The 13,091-nt window shown below is 38.6% G+C and overlaps 4 protein-coding genes across 6 annotated transcripts; 2 read left to right on the top strand and 2 right to left on the bottom strand.

The window, feature by feature from the left end:
* The first annotated feature begins 129 nt into the window (after positions 1-129).
* LOC139772741 (E3 ubiquitin-protein ligase RNF14) lies at positions 130-2,835 on the top strand. Its single transcript, XM_071706636.1, has 5 exons — positions 130-541; positions 618-1,469; positions 1,550-1,778; positions 1,934-2,106; positions 2,189-2,835. Exons 2-5 carry the CDS (start codon positions 621-623, stop codon positions 2,453-2,455), a joined length of 1,518 nt encoding a protein of 505 aa, XP_071562737.1. The 5' UTR covers positions 130-541; positions 618-620; the 3' UTR covers positions 2,456-2,835.
* A 225-nt stretch (positions 2,836-3,060) lies between these two features.
* LOC139772742 (tubulin alpha-1 chain) lies at positions 3,061-5,171 on the bottom strand. The gene is made up of 3 exons (XM_071706637.1): positions 5,010-5,171; positions 4,363-4,585; positions 3,061-4,278 (listed from the first exon to the last, which is right to left on the bottom strand). Exons 1-3 carry the CDS (start codon positions 5,010-5,012, stop codon positions 3,149-3,151), a joined length of 1,356 nt encoding a protein of 451 aa, XP_071562738.1. The 5' UTR covers positions 5,013-5,171; the 3' UTR covers positions 3,061-3,148.
* A 1,887-nt stretch (positions 5,172-7,058) lies between these two features.
* On the top strand, positions 7,059-10,299 carry LOC139772733 (protein arginine N-methyltransferase 9). Of its 3 annotated transcripts, XM_071706626.1 has the most exons (7): positions 7,059-7,467; positions 7,560-7,686; positions 7,799-8,200; positions 8,339-9,331; positions 9,410-9,557; positions 9,702-9,797; positions 9,867-10,299. In XM_071706626.1, the coding sequence occupies exons 1-7, from the start codon at positions 7,308-7,310 to the stop codon at positions 10,209-10,211; spliced, it is 2,271 nt and encodes a 756-aa protein (XP_071562727.1). In that variant the 5' UTR covers positions 7,059-7,307; the 3' UTR covers positions 10,212-10,299. The 3 variants fall into 3 exon arrangements, with proteins under 3 accessions (XP_071562727.1, XP_071562729.1, XP_071562728.1); XM_071706628.1 differs by lacking the exon at positions 7,059-7,467 and having other exon boundaries at positions 7,873-8,200; XM_071706627.1 differs by lacking the exon at positions 7,059-7,467 and having other exon boundaries at positions 7,768-8,200.
* Positions 10,300-10,428: 129 nt separating this feature from the next.
* Positions 10,429-12,533, bottom strand: LOC139772735 (serine hydrolase-like protein 2). The gene is made up of 2 exons (XM_071706629.1): positions 11,837-12,533; positions 10,429-11,611 (listed from the first exon to the last, which is right to left on the bottom strand). Exon 2 carries the CDS (start codon positions 11,564-11,566, stop codon positions 10,658-10,660), a length of 909 nt encoding a protein of 302 aa, XP_071562730.1. The 5' UTR covers positions 11,567-11,611; positions 11,837-12,533; the 3' UTR covers positions 10,429-10,657.
* Positions 12,534-13,091: the final 558 nt, after the last annotated feature.

Here is a 13,091-nt window from a genome sequence, read left to right as displayed (position 1 = left end):
GCGTCTAATTATTTCATCGATATTCCGCAGTAGAACCTCTTATGATGCTTCGTTTATGAGGATTTTCATTTTTTGTTATCTGTTTTAATTTAAGGTAATAACATGTACGTTTAGGAGACGCATATAATACCATATATAATATTTAATTAATATTTGATGATTATTTAAAATTAATTTTATAGAATAATAATTATATTATTCAATATTTCTGAATAGTATGCTTTTACATGTCTGTCGAGTTTTTGTCGTGTCGTAAACGCGAAAAAATACAAATACTCGAGTCGAGCACTCGAGCGCTGTTCAGCTGCAGGCTCAGCAGGCTGCAGACGGTGCAGTACCGCTACGCGCAGCGTCATCGTGGACTTGGGTACTCGTGTCTCGTCGCATAACCCTCAAACTTGAATCCTCCTCGTCCGCAAGATGCAACGTTTTTGACAGCCAGTCAGCCAGATCGCAAAGTGCGTGACGATTAATCGTGAGACCTGACGTCGCAGCACGTCGCACGCCTGACGCGGCCCGAGCCTCCGGACCTCCGGATTCGGTGAGTAAGGGATTCCTCTCGGTCTCGTCAGAGGAGATTCACACGTGACAGCTCGATAATCGGTTTTGTTTTTCAGTCGATGGACTACGAGAAACAAAAGGACGAGGTCACCGCATTGGAAAGCATCTACACTGAAGAGGAATTCTCGTATCATGAGGAGAACGGCCGGTTCGAATGCACCTTCAAGATATTTGTGAGTCTACCGGCGAAATGTCACTTGTCGTACAAGGATCTGAGGCACGAGGAGGACCTGGCGCAGGGCGTACAGATATCGTATCTCCCACCCTTGACGCTCCACGTCACGCTGCCGGAGGATTATCCATCCAAGTCAGCCCCTACGTTTATGTTATGCTCCTCTTGGTTATACCCGGTAGTACTGTCTAAGTTATGCAGAAAGCTCGACTCGTTGTGGGAGAGCAGCAAGCAGGAGATCTTGTTCACGTGGGTGGAGTTCCTCCAGGATAAAACGCTTAGCTTCTTAAAGATAAAAGACCGTCTAGATATGGACTGCATGTACACGTCTTACAAGAGAACGGTAGAGAAGCTGCAAGGCTCGCAGACGAACAAGGAAGCGAGCGAGCCTAACAAGCAGAGTAACAGCGAAGCCAACAGAGAGAGCATGTCGAAGAAAACCAGTGTCATTGACAAAAGGGCCATTCTAGACTGTCCGATCGGCAGTAACCCCATCCAAGTGTTGATCGACTACAATGAGATACGAAAGCAGATTGAATTCAAAAAAAATTTTTACACCTGTAACATCTGCTTCACCGACAAGTCAGGGGAGCATTGCACGCAGTTCCTGCCTTGTGCTCACACCTTCTGTAAAGATTGCATCAGGGGTTATTTTGAAGTAAAGATCAAAGAGGGAAATGTACGGAATATTTTTTGTCCCGAAGAAAAATGCAAGTTTGAGGCTACGCCTGGTCAGGTATAACTATTTCGTGCAGTATTACACAAATTATATTGAGTATGTATCGCTGATGCACTAATGATAAACCTTTATTGCAGGTAAAAGATTTGGTAAGTTTGGAGTTGTTCTCAAAGTATGATTCCTTATTGTTAAGTACTACGTTAGATACTATGATGGATATAGTTTACTGTCCAAGAAGACATTGTCAATATCCAGTCACTCGTGATCCTGATGATAATATGGCAAGGTGTCCCGTTTGTCAGTACGCATTCTGTATTCGTTGCAAGATGGTTTATCATGGGATAGAATCCTGTAAAATTAGTTCAGGTATGCGCCTAAATCTTATTGACAATTCGCATTTTGCATAACAAGCTATTCGCTCTTGTACCATTTATTCTTAACAAAATTCAAACATTTATTCAAATTTTTATTATATTTTATGTAATGCACTAATATACATCGTACGTTGGTTTCATTAATAGCTGAGAAACAACGATTATTGAAAGAATATCAATCAGCCAGCAACGAAAAGAAAGCCGAAATGGAAAAGCACTACGGCAAGAAACAGCTTCAAACGTTGATAGAGAATGTCATGTCTGAAAATTGGATTAATGATAACAGTCACAATTGCCCGCACTGCAAAACTGCAATCGAGGTACAAAGTCAAACTTTTCTTCACAGATAAGATTACGCTTGTTGTCGGGTAAATTAACGCATATTTCGGCGAATTGTTTCAGAAATCTGACGGTTGTAACAAGATGACGTGTTCGCACTGCGGCACGTATTTCTGTTGGCTGTGCGGCACACGGCTGAATCCCGAGGCGCCTTACTTACACTTTCGAAATCCAGAATCCAATTGTTTCAACATGTTGTATCGCGGTGTGATACCTGACGAACTGGACGACGACGACGATTTCGATTTTCCTGCCGAATACCTGGATTATTATTCAGAGGATGAAGAATACGCCCATGATGAAGATTTCGTCTTGGAATACGATGATTGAATCAATGTTGCTAAATTACAGATCATGAATAGATTGAATCATGTTGGAAAAATTACAGATCATGAATAGATGATGGAATCATCATCATGTTGGAAAATTACAATCATGAATAGATGATTGCATCAATGCTAAAATTATACATTTGATTTTTAAATTTACATAATATATATCATTGGATGATTTTTTACAAACAGTTGATCGTGGATAAATATAATTAGATAATTTATCTTTTTACAGAATGTATTGTAGTTAAACTTTAATTAAATTAAATTTGAAGGATCATGTGAATGTTTTTTACGGATGTATATAGGTCTGATCACAAATTGCTATTGTAAAACGAAATACTGCAAAATATATACGTTATTTTTTCAATAGTATAATCATCTCACTATATATTTCCTACTTACATAAAAATCTCTTGTGAAAAATACAATATGCACGTTTTGAATTGGAAAAATACACAATGAACACGTATGTCTTTTAACTTTCATGAATATATCTTTCTGAAGAACTCGAGCTAGATAATTTTTTTATGGAACAAGAAGCCAGTTAACAACTTAATCGTGATTTAGGAAAGAAGGGCGGATGCATTAAATAGACGGAAATTTGTGTTGCAAATGGATTCAGTTACTTTATTTCAAAACACATGAAGATATTTCAAAGCCGTGAAACAGAAGGGCGAGCGATAGCACTTTAGTACTCCTCGGCGCCCTCTTCGCCCTCGCCTTCCGCAGAATCCATTCCGACCTCCTCGTAATCTTTCTCGAGCGCGGCGAGATCCTCGCGCGCCTCTGAGAACTCTCCTTCTTCCATACCCTCGCCGACGTACCAATGGACGAACGCACGCTTGGCGTACATCAGATCGAACTTGTGATCTAGACGGGCCCAGGCCTCGGCGATGGCAGTGGTGTTGGACAGCATGCAGACGGCGCGCTGGACCTTGGCGAGGTCGCCGCCGGGCACGACGGTCGGCGGCTGATAGTTAATGCCGACTTTGAAACCGGTAGGGCACCAATCGACGAACTGAATGGTGCGCTTTGTCTTGATGGTAGCGATTGCCGCGTTGACGTCCTTGGGTACGACGTCGCCACGATAGAGCATGCAGCAGGCCATGTACTTGCCATGACGAGGGTCGCACTTGACCATCTGATTAGCCGGCTCGAAGCAGGCGTTTGTAATCTCCGAGACGGAGAGCTGCTCGTGGTAGGCCTTCTCGGCCGAGATAACGGGCGCGTACGTCACCAGGGGGAAGTGGATTCTCGGATAAGGCACCAAGTTGGTCTGGAATTCCGTCAGATCGACATTCAGGGCTCCATCAAACCGTAGAGAGGCCGTGATAGACGACACGATCTGGCCGATCAGGCGATTAAGATTTGTATAGGTTGGCCTTTCGATATCCAGGTTGCGGCGACAAATGTCATAGATCGCCTCGTTGTCGACCATAAACGCGCAGTCGGAATGCTCGAGGGTGGTGTGCGTCGTCAAGATAGAATTGTACGGTTCGACCACGGCGGTGGAGACCTGTGGTGCGGGATAAATGGCAAATTCGAGTTTCGACTTCTTGCCATAGTCAACGGACAAACGCTCCATCAATAGGGAGGTGAAACCCGAACCGGTGCCGCCGCCGAACGAGTGGAAGATGAGGAATCCCTGCAGGCCGGTGCATTGGTCCGCGAGCTTGCGAATGCGGTCCAGCACGAGGTCAACGATCTCCTTACCGATCGTGTAATGACCGCGAGCGTAATTGTTCGCGGCGTCCTCCTTGCCGGTGATCAATTGTTCCGGGTGGAAGAGCTGACGGTAAGTTCCGGTGCGAACCTCATCTGCAAACACAAACATTTCAACATGTAAAAACGTCTTAGGTATCAATAGTACTGAATAGTCACGTAAGGGCGAAATATACGTACCGACTACAGTAGGTTCCAAATCGATAAAGACAGCCCTGGGTACGTGCTTGCCGGCACCAGTCTCGCTGAAGAAGGTGTTGAAACTGTCGTCCCCACCTCCGATAGTCTTGTCAGACGGCATCTGGCCGTCCGGCTGGATGCCATGCTCCAGGCAGTACAGCTCCCAGCAGGCATTACCGATCTGTACACCGGCTTGTCCAACGTGGATTGAGATACACTCACGCTAAAATGAATGAAATGGACATTAGTACCGTATACCTAACTGCGTTATACCTGAGGTTTTTATTAAACGGTGACGAATGACTAATATTGCGCGACGCGACTGAGCAAGGCAGAATATTGATTTTCTAGACTGACTCATCGGGGTCGATGGCTTGTAATGTTCACAGACTGGAACACTTAAGTACGTTAATAAACGTATAACGGACATAGCAATTTCCTATGAGTAAGCGTGGAGATTAGCAAGAATTGGGCACGCGATATGGATCTCCCGTGATATCGGAAACAAAGGAAGGCGGGGCGACGCGATCTAAATTTAACAGCCGGCCGGCGTTTAACCGTTACAAAATGGCCGTCAAGGGGCGACGCCGACACGTCAGGACGATCAGATCTCGCGCGAAGGAAAATGCGAGGATTCGCCGACTTACCATTTTGTATTACGGGGTCGTTTAACGTCCTCTTAGAAAACGAAGATACAGATAGCCACCACGGGGCGATAGTTTGGCGAAAGCAAGTAATGGAGCTTTTGCTAACAACTATACGACGTGCGACGTCCGCTCGGCAAACAGCGACTGTTGGGCGTGCGGCGCCTCCTGCGCGCTATTTATACCCGCTGGAATCGACCGTTCCAGCGCGCGCCGATTGGCCGACGGTGACGTCATACCGCGCGACGATTGGCCGGTCGCTGGACCGCAGGACTCATCACGCCCGATCGTCAATTCTCTCCACGCTGGGACGATATAGTCCCATTGACACTAGTTCGAATTATTTTTCTTCCCCCGTGGAGAAACCAATTCTCGTCTCCTTCCGGATCCCACGATCGTGATTTCAAGAACGCGATCGCGAGATCGACCCTCGGGAACGACGAAGCGGGTTTCCGCGGAATTTTGGCGAAATCTCGTTTCGCTGTCGCTAGGCAGGGGCACGAATCACGAATGTCGTTTCGTCCCAATTGCACCATATATGGGCCGCATCTTTCGCGTGGCACGGCTGAATATCGTTTCTCTCCGGTCATTTCTTTTTTTGGCAGAACGGAAACCCGCCCACGGACTCCACGGAGCCGTGTCTGACGAAGGGAGGACCCGGAGGATGATGATCGAGCCGTCTCGTGCCAAGCGGATCGATTTTTCGCTGCATGATTCCGCTGCAATTATAATTCCTCGTCCTCGCGCTAGATAATTAACGTCGTTTCGATATCCAGGGAGTACGTCGAACGTTTCATGATCTGATTCCGCCTCGTGTTTCGCTCGAATGCACTCCACGCCGGTAATAGCCATGTCTGTCGATGATAAAAGTACAGTTATACGTTGCTTTTATGCTATAGGATAACTCGGCTCGCCCGAGAATTGGCCAGGAGGTAGCTGGAAGACGTATCGCACGTGTCCTCGGTTAACGTTAACGTCAATGATTGAAAGCCACGACATGAAATATAATAAATTATATGCGAGACGAAAAAGACGAGAAATTTTCGAAGAGAAACGATATAGAATTTCATCGTCGTCAGATGATTGCAGATTAATTAATTTCAATAATGGATTTGATAGAATGTCTGAACGTCACGAACAGTCTAATTGCTCTTTCAAAAATAAAAAAGGATTCACATGATTTTCTTTTAGCAATAAATCTCACCTCCTGTACTACACCGCACGCGATGTCCCTAATTAAATTAATTTCTTTGCAATCTTCTAATTAATTCGATGATACTTCAAGTTGCAACAATTAAGAAAGTGTAATAAGCTGAAGATATAATTATCGCGAGACTCAAGAAGCAAATTAGGAATTATTTGGTGGCGAAATAAATGTTACTTATTCGGTCAAATTAGGAATGTTCTACCTCGAGGTAGAAAAAGCACAAATTTATTTCACGTCCGAATTTTGTACATAAATTGTATTATTTGGACTAAATTCACGTACTAAAAGTTAAGTGGTTCATCTTTTCGAATATTATTGACGTTGTTTCCTTTTAACAGGTTTGACGAGAAGAAAGCAAATTAATGTTTGAACGTTTCTGTATTGGGTATACATATGGTTTGATTATACGATTATGGAGCCGATGTGTTTCCCAGTGAGTGTATATATATGGTGTTATGACACGTGTATATATATATGTATGTTGTACATATGCACGGACGCACACGCTTTGCGAGCGGGAGCCGTTATGATACCTTTTCTTTATGAGTTTTGGAACACATCAACGTTGCAAAAATAATGCGATATCTCTCAGAGAACAATTAATCCCATAGCAAATATAACTAGAGATCAAAGATTGCAAATTTAAGATTAGATTTCGATTAATCGGATAACATCAATTTTAATCTTTTGTTTTTATTGATAAATTGCAATTTTTAATTTGCAATCCTCGATTTTCTATCTATAACGAACTTATTTCGAAATTGGACAAAATGCAGCAACACCTGCGAGCGCTATTTTTGAACGCCTTTAGGAACGCAGCTCCGTTTTTCGTTACACACGACATATGTATTTTATTTTCAGAAAGTTGACAGCTTTCTTCGCAATTCGCAATTCGCAGTACGAATCGGAGTAAACAAATGTTAGGTTAATCTCGTACTTGACGTATCGTGTTTGTTTGTGTGCAATACCGTTAATTCAAATTACCTACATAATCATTCCTTCGACGTGATAACAGTCAATTTGAAGCTTCTTTTAAGAGACGATTGTAATAAAGCTAGCGCGAACGAGGTAAAGAGAATTTTAATCGATGCAAAATGCAAGCAGAAGTAAATGGCATATTGGAAGAGTCGCTGCAAAAGGCCAGAGAATACGACAGGAATGGAAATGTTGGAAAAGCTTTTGCATATTACATTATCTTTGCGGAACTATCTGCAAGGAGATCGGAGATTGAAGAAACGTTTACAGATGTGCTGTGTAAGATATAGTATTTACATATGTATATAACTTGTATTTATATTTATGAGATAAAAACGTCTATTTTTTTATATATGATATTTAATTTGCAGGCGAATGGGGAATGCAGTTAGCGAAAGAAAACAAATTTTCAGACATTGTAAACTGCTACAAAGTTTCCTTGAGTATTTACCCAAATAACCCTCGTATGCTAAATAATTTTGCGGCGCACTTGTTAAGGTAATCACGCCACGTATTATGCACAAAGATTAATTTTTCAATAGCCTTCACAATAAATTCTTATAATTCCTGATCTAAAAGACTCATAGAATGCCGCATATACTTGTTAAAGGAATAACGATCCCATAAGGGCGATAGAATATTTAAAAAGAGCTTTGAAAGTTGATGTTAACTTTCTACCGGCAGAGCGAAACTTGCAAAATGCGTATAGTATGGCAGTGGACAGGTGGCATTTCACAATGCTTAATGACAAGCAGAGAAACAATGCTTTTGAGCAGGCCATACGTAAGAGAGTCAGTCAGGGCTATGATACGGTATTGGACGTAGGGACTGGTACCGGTCTTTTGAGTCTGTACGCGAAAGATGCTGGGGCAACGAAAGTTTACGCATGCGAATGCTCTGAAGCGATGATGCTGATTGCGAAGGAAGTGTTTGAATCTAATAATGCGACTGATATAAAATTAATACCAAAACTATCATTCGATCTTAAAGTACCTGCAGATATTCCAGAAAGGTTTGTGTATGTGTGTGCATATATGCATATTCAGAATACAGTATGTACTTATATACCATTTAATGATTGTTCGCTTTAATCAATTATTACAATATTATACCTTGATTAATACTAAAACCGTATATCATGTAATTCTAGAGTAAAATTAATAGTGACTGAAACGTTTGATGCTGGCTTATTTGGAGAGCTTGTAATACCGTCTATGATTAACGTGCACATGAACATTTTAGATTTAAATGGCATGGTAATACCTATGGGCGCGACGGTTTACACAGCAGCCATTGAATGTGAATACATTAGATACAGATCGTCGGTGGTTTTTGACAAAGTAAAATATCACTGTCCTTTAAACTTTGACAACGTGTCTATACTGTCAGACGACGAATATTACGATACAGAAAACCTGGAAAAAGTTCAAATTAATTACGTCACAGAGCCACACGTGCTCTTTAATGTAAATTTCAACAATTTGCTAGAATTGTACGAATTCTGCAAGGATGGGATAAAGCAGATGCTACAAACAAAATGTAGATACGACGGTATCATAGACGGTTTAGTCACTTGGTTCAAGTTACATCTTGATGAGGAGATTATCTTGGATTCCTCGGATGGAAAATCTTGTTGGCAATTTGCTGTTTTCCCGACGATGCCGACCGTATGTCGCGAAGGTGACGTCTTGACGATAAAAGCGGAAACCTTGAAGGGCAAACTAAAATGTTCTTATAGCGCGGGTAATGCGCGATTCAATGAGAATTGTACAACTTTGTATCATTTGCCAAAAGAAGTCATTGCCTTCCTAAATGACTTCGATTACGTCAAACTGCTCACAGAAATTGGTAGATCTCAAGAGAATAGAAAAATAAAATATATTTTGGATACTTCGCCTTTTCCAATCTACGGATTGACCCTTTTAAAGGAATGTAAAGATAGTGAAATTTTATATTACAAAACTGACAATCCAACGCTACGTGTTCTGATTGAACAAATAGCCCGTGATAGCGGACTGCAAGGGAAAGTGCAAATGATATCAAACTATGAGGAAATTCCATGTTTTCTAGATTCCATATTTATTCATAACTTTGATATTAAAGGTGAATTGAAAGATAATCAAGATAGTTATGAAATTTCCAGGTAATATATTGTATGTAATATTTATATATTGCATGATTTATGTAGTATTAAAATCTGTTTAATTATTCATTGGTTCAGGAACTTACTTAAAACGAACGGCGTGTTATTGCCGGAAAAGATTTTCCTTATGGGACAATTAGTGTACTCGGAAGATTTACCAAATATGGTTTATGTGCAAGATGCAAATCTTCAAAGATCATGTTCATTTGGTACCTCCATTGATACGGTATAACGATGCAATATTTTCAATTATGTAATTTATATTTAAATAAAAGGTACAATCTTATGAGAGTATGATTATTAAAAATAAAATTTTGTAGAATTTGCTTGCCTAATAACAGTAAAATAAAGAATAGGTTTTTCTTTTCAGAGCTCGGACAGTGAAGATGGTCTACATGTAAGGGATAATATAGCCAATAATAAAAGTACAAATTACATAATCGCTGAATACATAAACAAATATAAGGTAAGTCCACACTTAAAATACTCTAGTCTGAAGGTATCGATTTTCATTTCCATGCTTATTTTGCTACAGATCAACCAAATATTCGATTTGAATTCGAGTTTATATTCATGTGAGATTATGTCTGAGACGCAAATACTGGTAGAAATAAATGAAACCGAGACTACCGAAACAATCGTAAATTTTGGCGAAATAAGTAACAAAGGAAAAATTTTACCAAATGCCTTAATATGTTGGTACAAGGTTCAGCTCAGTCCATATCACGTACATGATACAAAGAAGAATGATTCTTTCATGAATCATACGGCAATCGTCCTCGAAGATGAACTGAGAGATATTATTCTGAGAGATAAAGAAGTAAAAATTAAAGTCCACCAAATGAAAGGTTTAGTGAAAATTACAATACTAAATTTGTAAAAATTTACAAGAATAAACTATTTTACAATTTTGTACAATTTCCTATGGAAAATACAATTTTTATAATACAATATCTTTTTTACTGCAATACATTTTATAACTATTTTTTATATGATACCTTACAATACCTTACCTCACCAGTTGAATAAATATTAACATTGTAAAATGTAAAGTGCATACAAGAAGTACAAATATAGATATACAGTATACTTATATGTGTATTATATATATTTTTTATTCAATTATTTGACTCATTCCACATAATTTCCATGCGTAATATTAGGACTATTTATAATAACATATACAATTTATATATATATATATATATAATATTTACATATAATATAATACTCTAAAATCTTTTAGAGGACATTATCAATTGTTTTTTTCCATGAAAAATTCTAATTTAAATAGGCAATCTGTTAATACACACACACACAAATTGTCTACAGTTTGCTGAAATTGTCACTGTTCAATATTTCACATACAAATGGCGCGATATTTTCAGGATTATTATTATGAACGTCATGATTTCCGTCTATATTAATTATTTCCAACATGGTTTTAGTTTTTATCGTTTCCAACACTAATTTAAGTTCTTCTTTATATGGATGAAAAACACCGTGAGATGGAAGAAAGAGGTATATTGGAACTGAAAGCTTGTTATTAAACTTCTGACATTCATCCATATTCAGAAATAAAATAGGATGATGTCTTAATCGCAAATCTCTATTATATATATACTTCCCATTCCCATTTACTTTCGTAACTGCACGCTCAAACAGCGCATCAGCAGCTTCGGAATTCAAAGGTGACATCCTCATAGTCTTAAAAGCATGTAATATTTCTGCTTTAGTGTAAGACCGAGGTTTTTCGGTTTTATGATAAGCTTTTACTAAAAGTGTAGATGTTGTATAAAAATGTATTACGTAATCTTGGTCCTGAGGACCCATAAGAAGCCCATCAAGAGAAATTAACTTCCTAATTCTATTTGGTTGAAAAATACTGAACATGACAGCTATTTGCCCTGCCAAACTGTGTCCTATATAAATAAACGTTTTCCACTGCAGGGCTTCTAAGATGAAATATAATGCGTGTGCGTAAACTGTTATGTCTATTATCATCCAAGATGGAAAGGGTGACGACCATCCGTGGCCAGGTAAATCTATGCATACGTAATAAAATAATTGTTTTGGTAAATACTTCATCAGTCTAGTAAAAGATCCCAAGTTATCTTGTTGACCGTGCACTAGTAAGACTGGCTTTCCTGTGGGAGAGCCATAGGTTTTGGCAGCAACGTGACCCCAGGGTACAGAGAGTTTTATTTCCGTACATTGTTGTTCTGCCTCTGCCATTTTTGTTAGTTACTCTTGCTGAACAAGATAAAGAAATCTTATTCACTGAAACAATACATTTTTTAATAGTTTTATACACTGCATACTTATAGAGCAGTTTTTAAGATTTAAGTACTAATAATATAACTAATATTGCAAACCTAAATCTTTTTTACTACAAATCCTTTTTAGCTTTATTTTCTTACATTCAGCATAATTGTACTTCTTAATTCTAAACGGAGGAGGTATACAGCGAAGAGTTACAGGAAGGAAAAATCAAATAGAGCTTACCTCTTACGCACGTAATTTGGATTAATTTATGAAATTAATGTCACAATGACTGGATTAAACAGATTGATAAAAACTGATGATAAAATTCCTCTTTGTTCGCTACAAATCTCGGCTGCCAAACGCGACCAGCGATGCGCTACGAGTCGACTGCGAAGGAAGGAAATAAATTCACGCAGTTAATTTCTGTGTATATAAAACCTGTAGCAAAAAGTTCCCTCTCCAATATTTATAGTCACACTTGTTTTTTATTCTAATCATTTCAGGTCATCATGCGCTATTTGTGGAGGTTATCTCTTTTAGGAAACAAGTTCAACAAGTAGAAATTAGAAAGTCATATATGCTGGCGAACGTTAAAGAGGGCCACGTGTGCAGATGTATTTGACTCTGATAAATTTTTACTTAGCTCTGTTTGTTAGTCTAATACTCGCGGCCTGATATATGAGACTGTCGGTTCAACAATGTGAAAAACTGTTCCACTGTTCCACTGTAACTGTTTTGTGATGCTAAACAGCTAAAACGTCCTTGTTCTCTTCTAGGCGAATGAATAAATAACTAACTAATTATACTAGATAACAATGACTAGGTAGAAATGAATAATCATAGGAGAGTTATCATCATGCTAGAAAATGGGCTCGATAAAATATTCAAGTTGGTCGGAAATACAAATAGGAAAGAAAGAAAACCGAGAAATCGTTCAAATCGCAATTATGGAGCGTTAATAAAAAAAAAAATATATATATATATCTATATATATATATAATATTAAATCAATTGGTACAATAAAACGTTGCACATTTAACATTTGCTCGACGAATTTATTACTGATAAAAAAAAAGAATATTACTTATTCTTTTTTTTAACGTATAAACATAGTCTACACAGATTAAAGCAGGTTCTGCAGGTTTAATTAAGAATTAATATGAATGCAGGCGACTCTTTTTTTAATCTTATTATTTTTAGAATTATGTATAAAACATTATTAAATTCTGTATATTATTGCCAAATTATCAGCATAAATATTTAGTTTATTTATCTCTATAATATTTTATACATAATTCTAAAAATAGAGATTAAAAATTGTTTTAAATAAGATGATCATGAGTCGCCTGCATTCATGTTAGTTCTTAATTAAACCTGCAGAACCTGCTTTAATCTGCAATGTATAGACTATGTTTATACGTTTTTTATATTATATAACTGATGCTATAAAACCAGATTTAACGAGCGTTTATACGACATTTTACGCAATTAACTA

Source organism: Temnothorax nylanderi, unplaced genomic scaffold (genome assembly GCF_030848795.1).
Source record: "Temnothorax nylanderi isolate EJ_2023f unplaced genomic scaffold, tnyl_v1.0 TNYL_tig0053_pilon, whole genome shotgun sequence".
NCBI lineage: Eukaryota > Metazoa > Arthropoda > Insecta > Hymenoptera > Formicidae > Temnothorax > Temnothorax nylanderi.
Note: the sequence above shows the minus strand (reverse complement) of the source record. Positions and strands in the feature narration are given on the sequence as shown.

Excerpts from the sequence above, each read along its gene's own strand:
- LOC139772741 (XM_071706636.1), top strand. The coding sequence starts at position 621 with ATGGACTACGAGAAACAAAAGGACGAGGTCACCGCATTGGAAAGCATC. Across the intron at positions 1,779-1,933 it reads ATCCTGTAAAATTAGTTCAG|CTGAGAAACAACGATTATTG; the intron begins GTATGCGCCTAA and ends TTTCATTAATAG. Across the intron at positions 2,107-2,188 it reads ACTGCAAAACTGCAATCGAG|AAATCTGACGGTTGTAACAA; the intron begins GTACAAAGTCAA and ends GAATTGTTTCAG.
- LOC139772742 (XM_071706637.1), bottom strand. Across the intron at positions 4,279-4,362 it reads TTTGGAACCTACTGTAGTCG|ATGAGGTTCGCACCGGAACT; the intron begins GTACGTATATTT and ends TTGTGTTTGCAG.
- LOC139772733 (XM_071706626.1), top strand. The coding sequence starts at position 7,308 with ATGCAAGCAGAAGTAAATGGCATATTGGAAGAGTCGCTGCAAAAGGCC. Across the intron at positions 7,468-7,559 it reads AACGTTTACAGATGTGCTGT|GCGAATGGGGAATGCAGTTA; the intron begins GTAAGATATAGT and ends TTTAATTTGCAG. Across the intron at positions 8,201-8,338 it reads CCTGCAGATATTCCAGAAAG|AGTAAAATTAATAGTGACTG; the intron begins GTTTGTGTATGT and ends ATGTAATTCTAG.
- LOC139772735 (XM_071706629.1), bottom strand. The coding sequence starts at position 11,566 with ATGGCAGAGGCAGAACAACAATGTACGGAAATAAAACTCTCTGTACCC.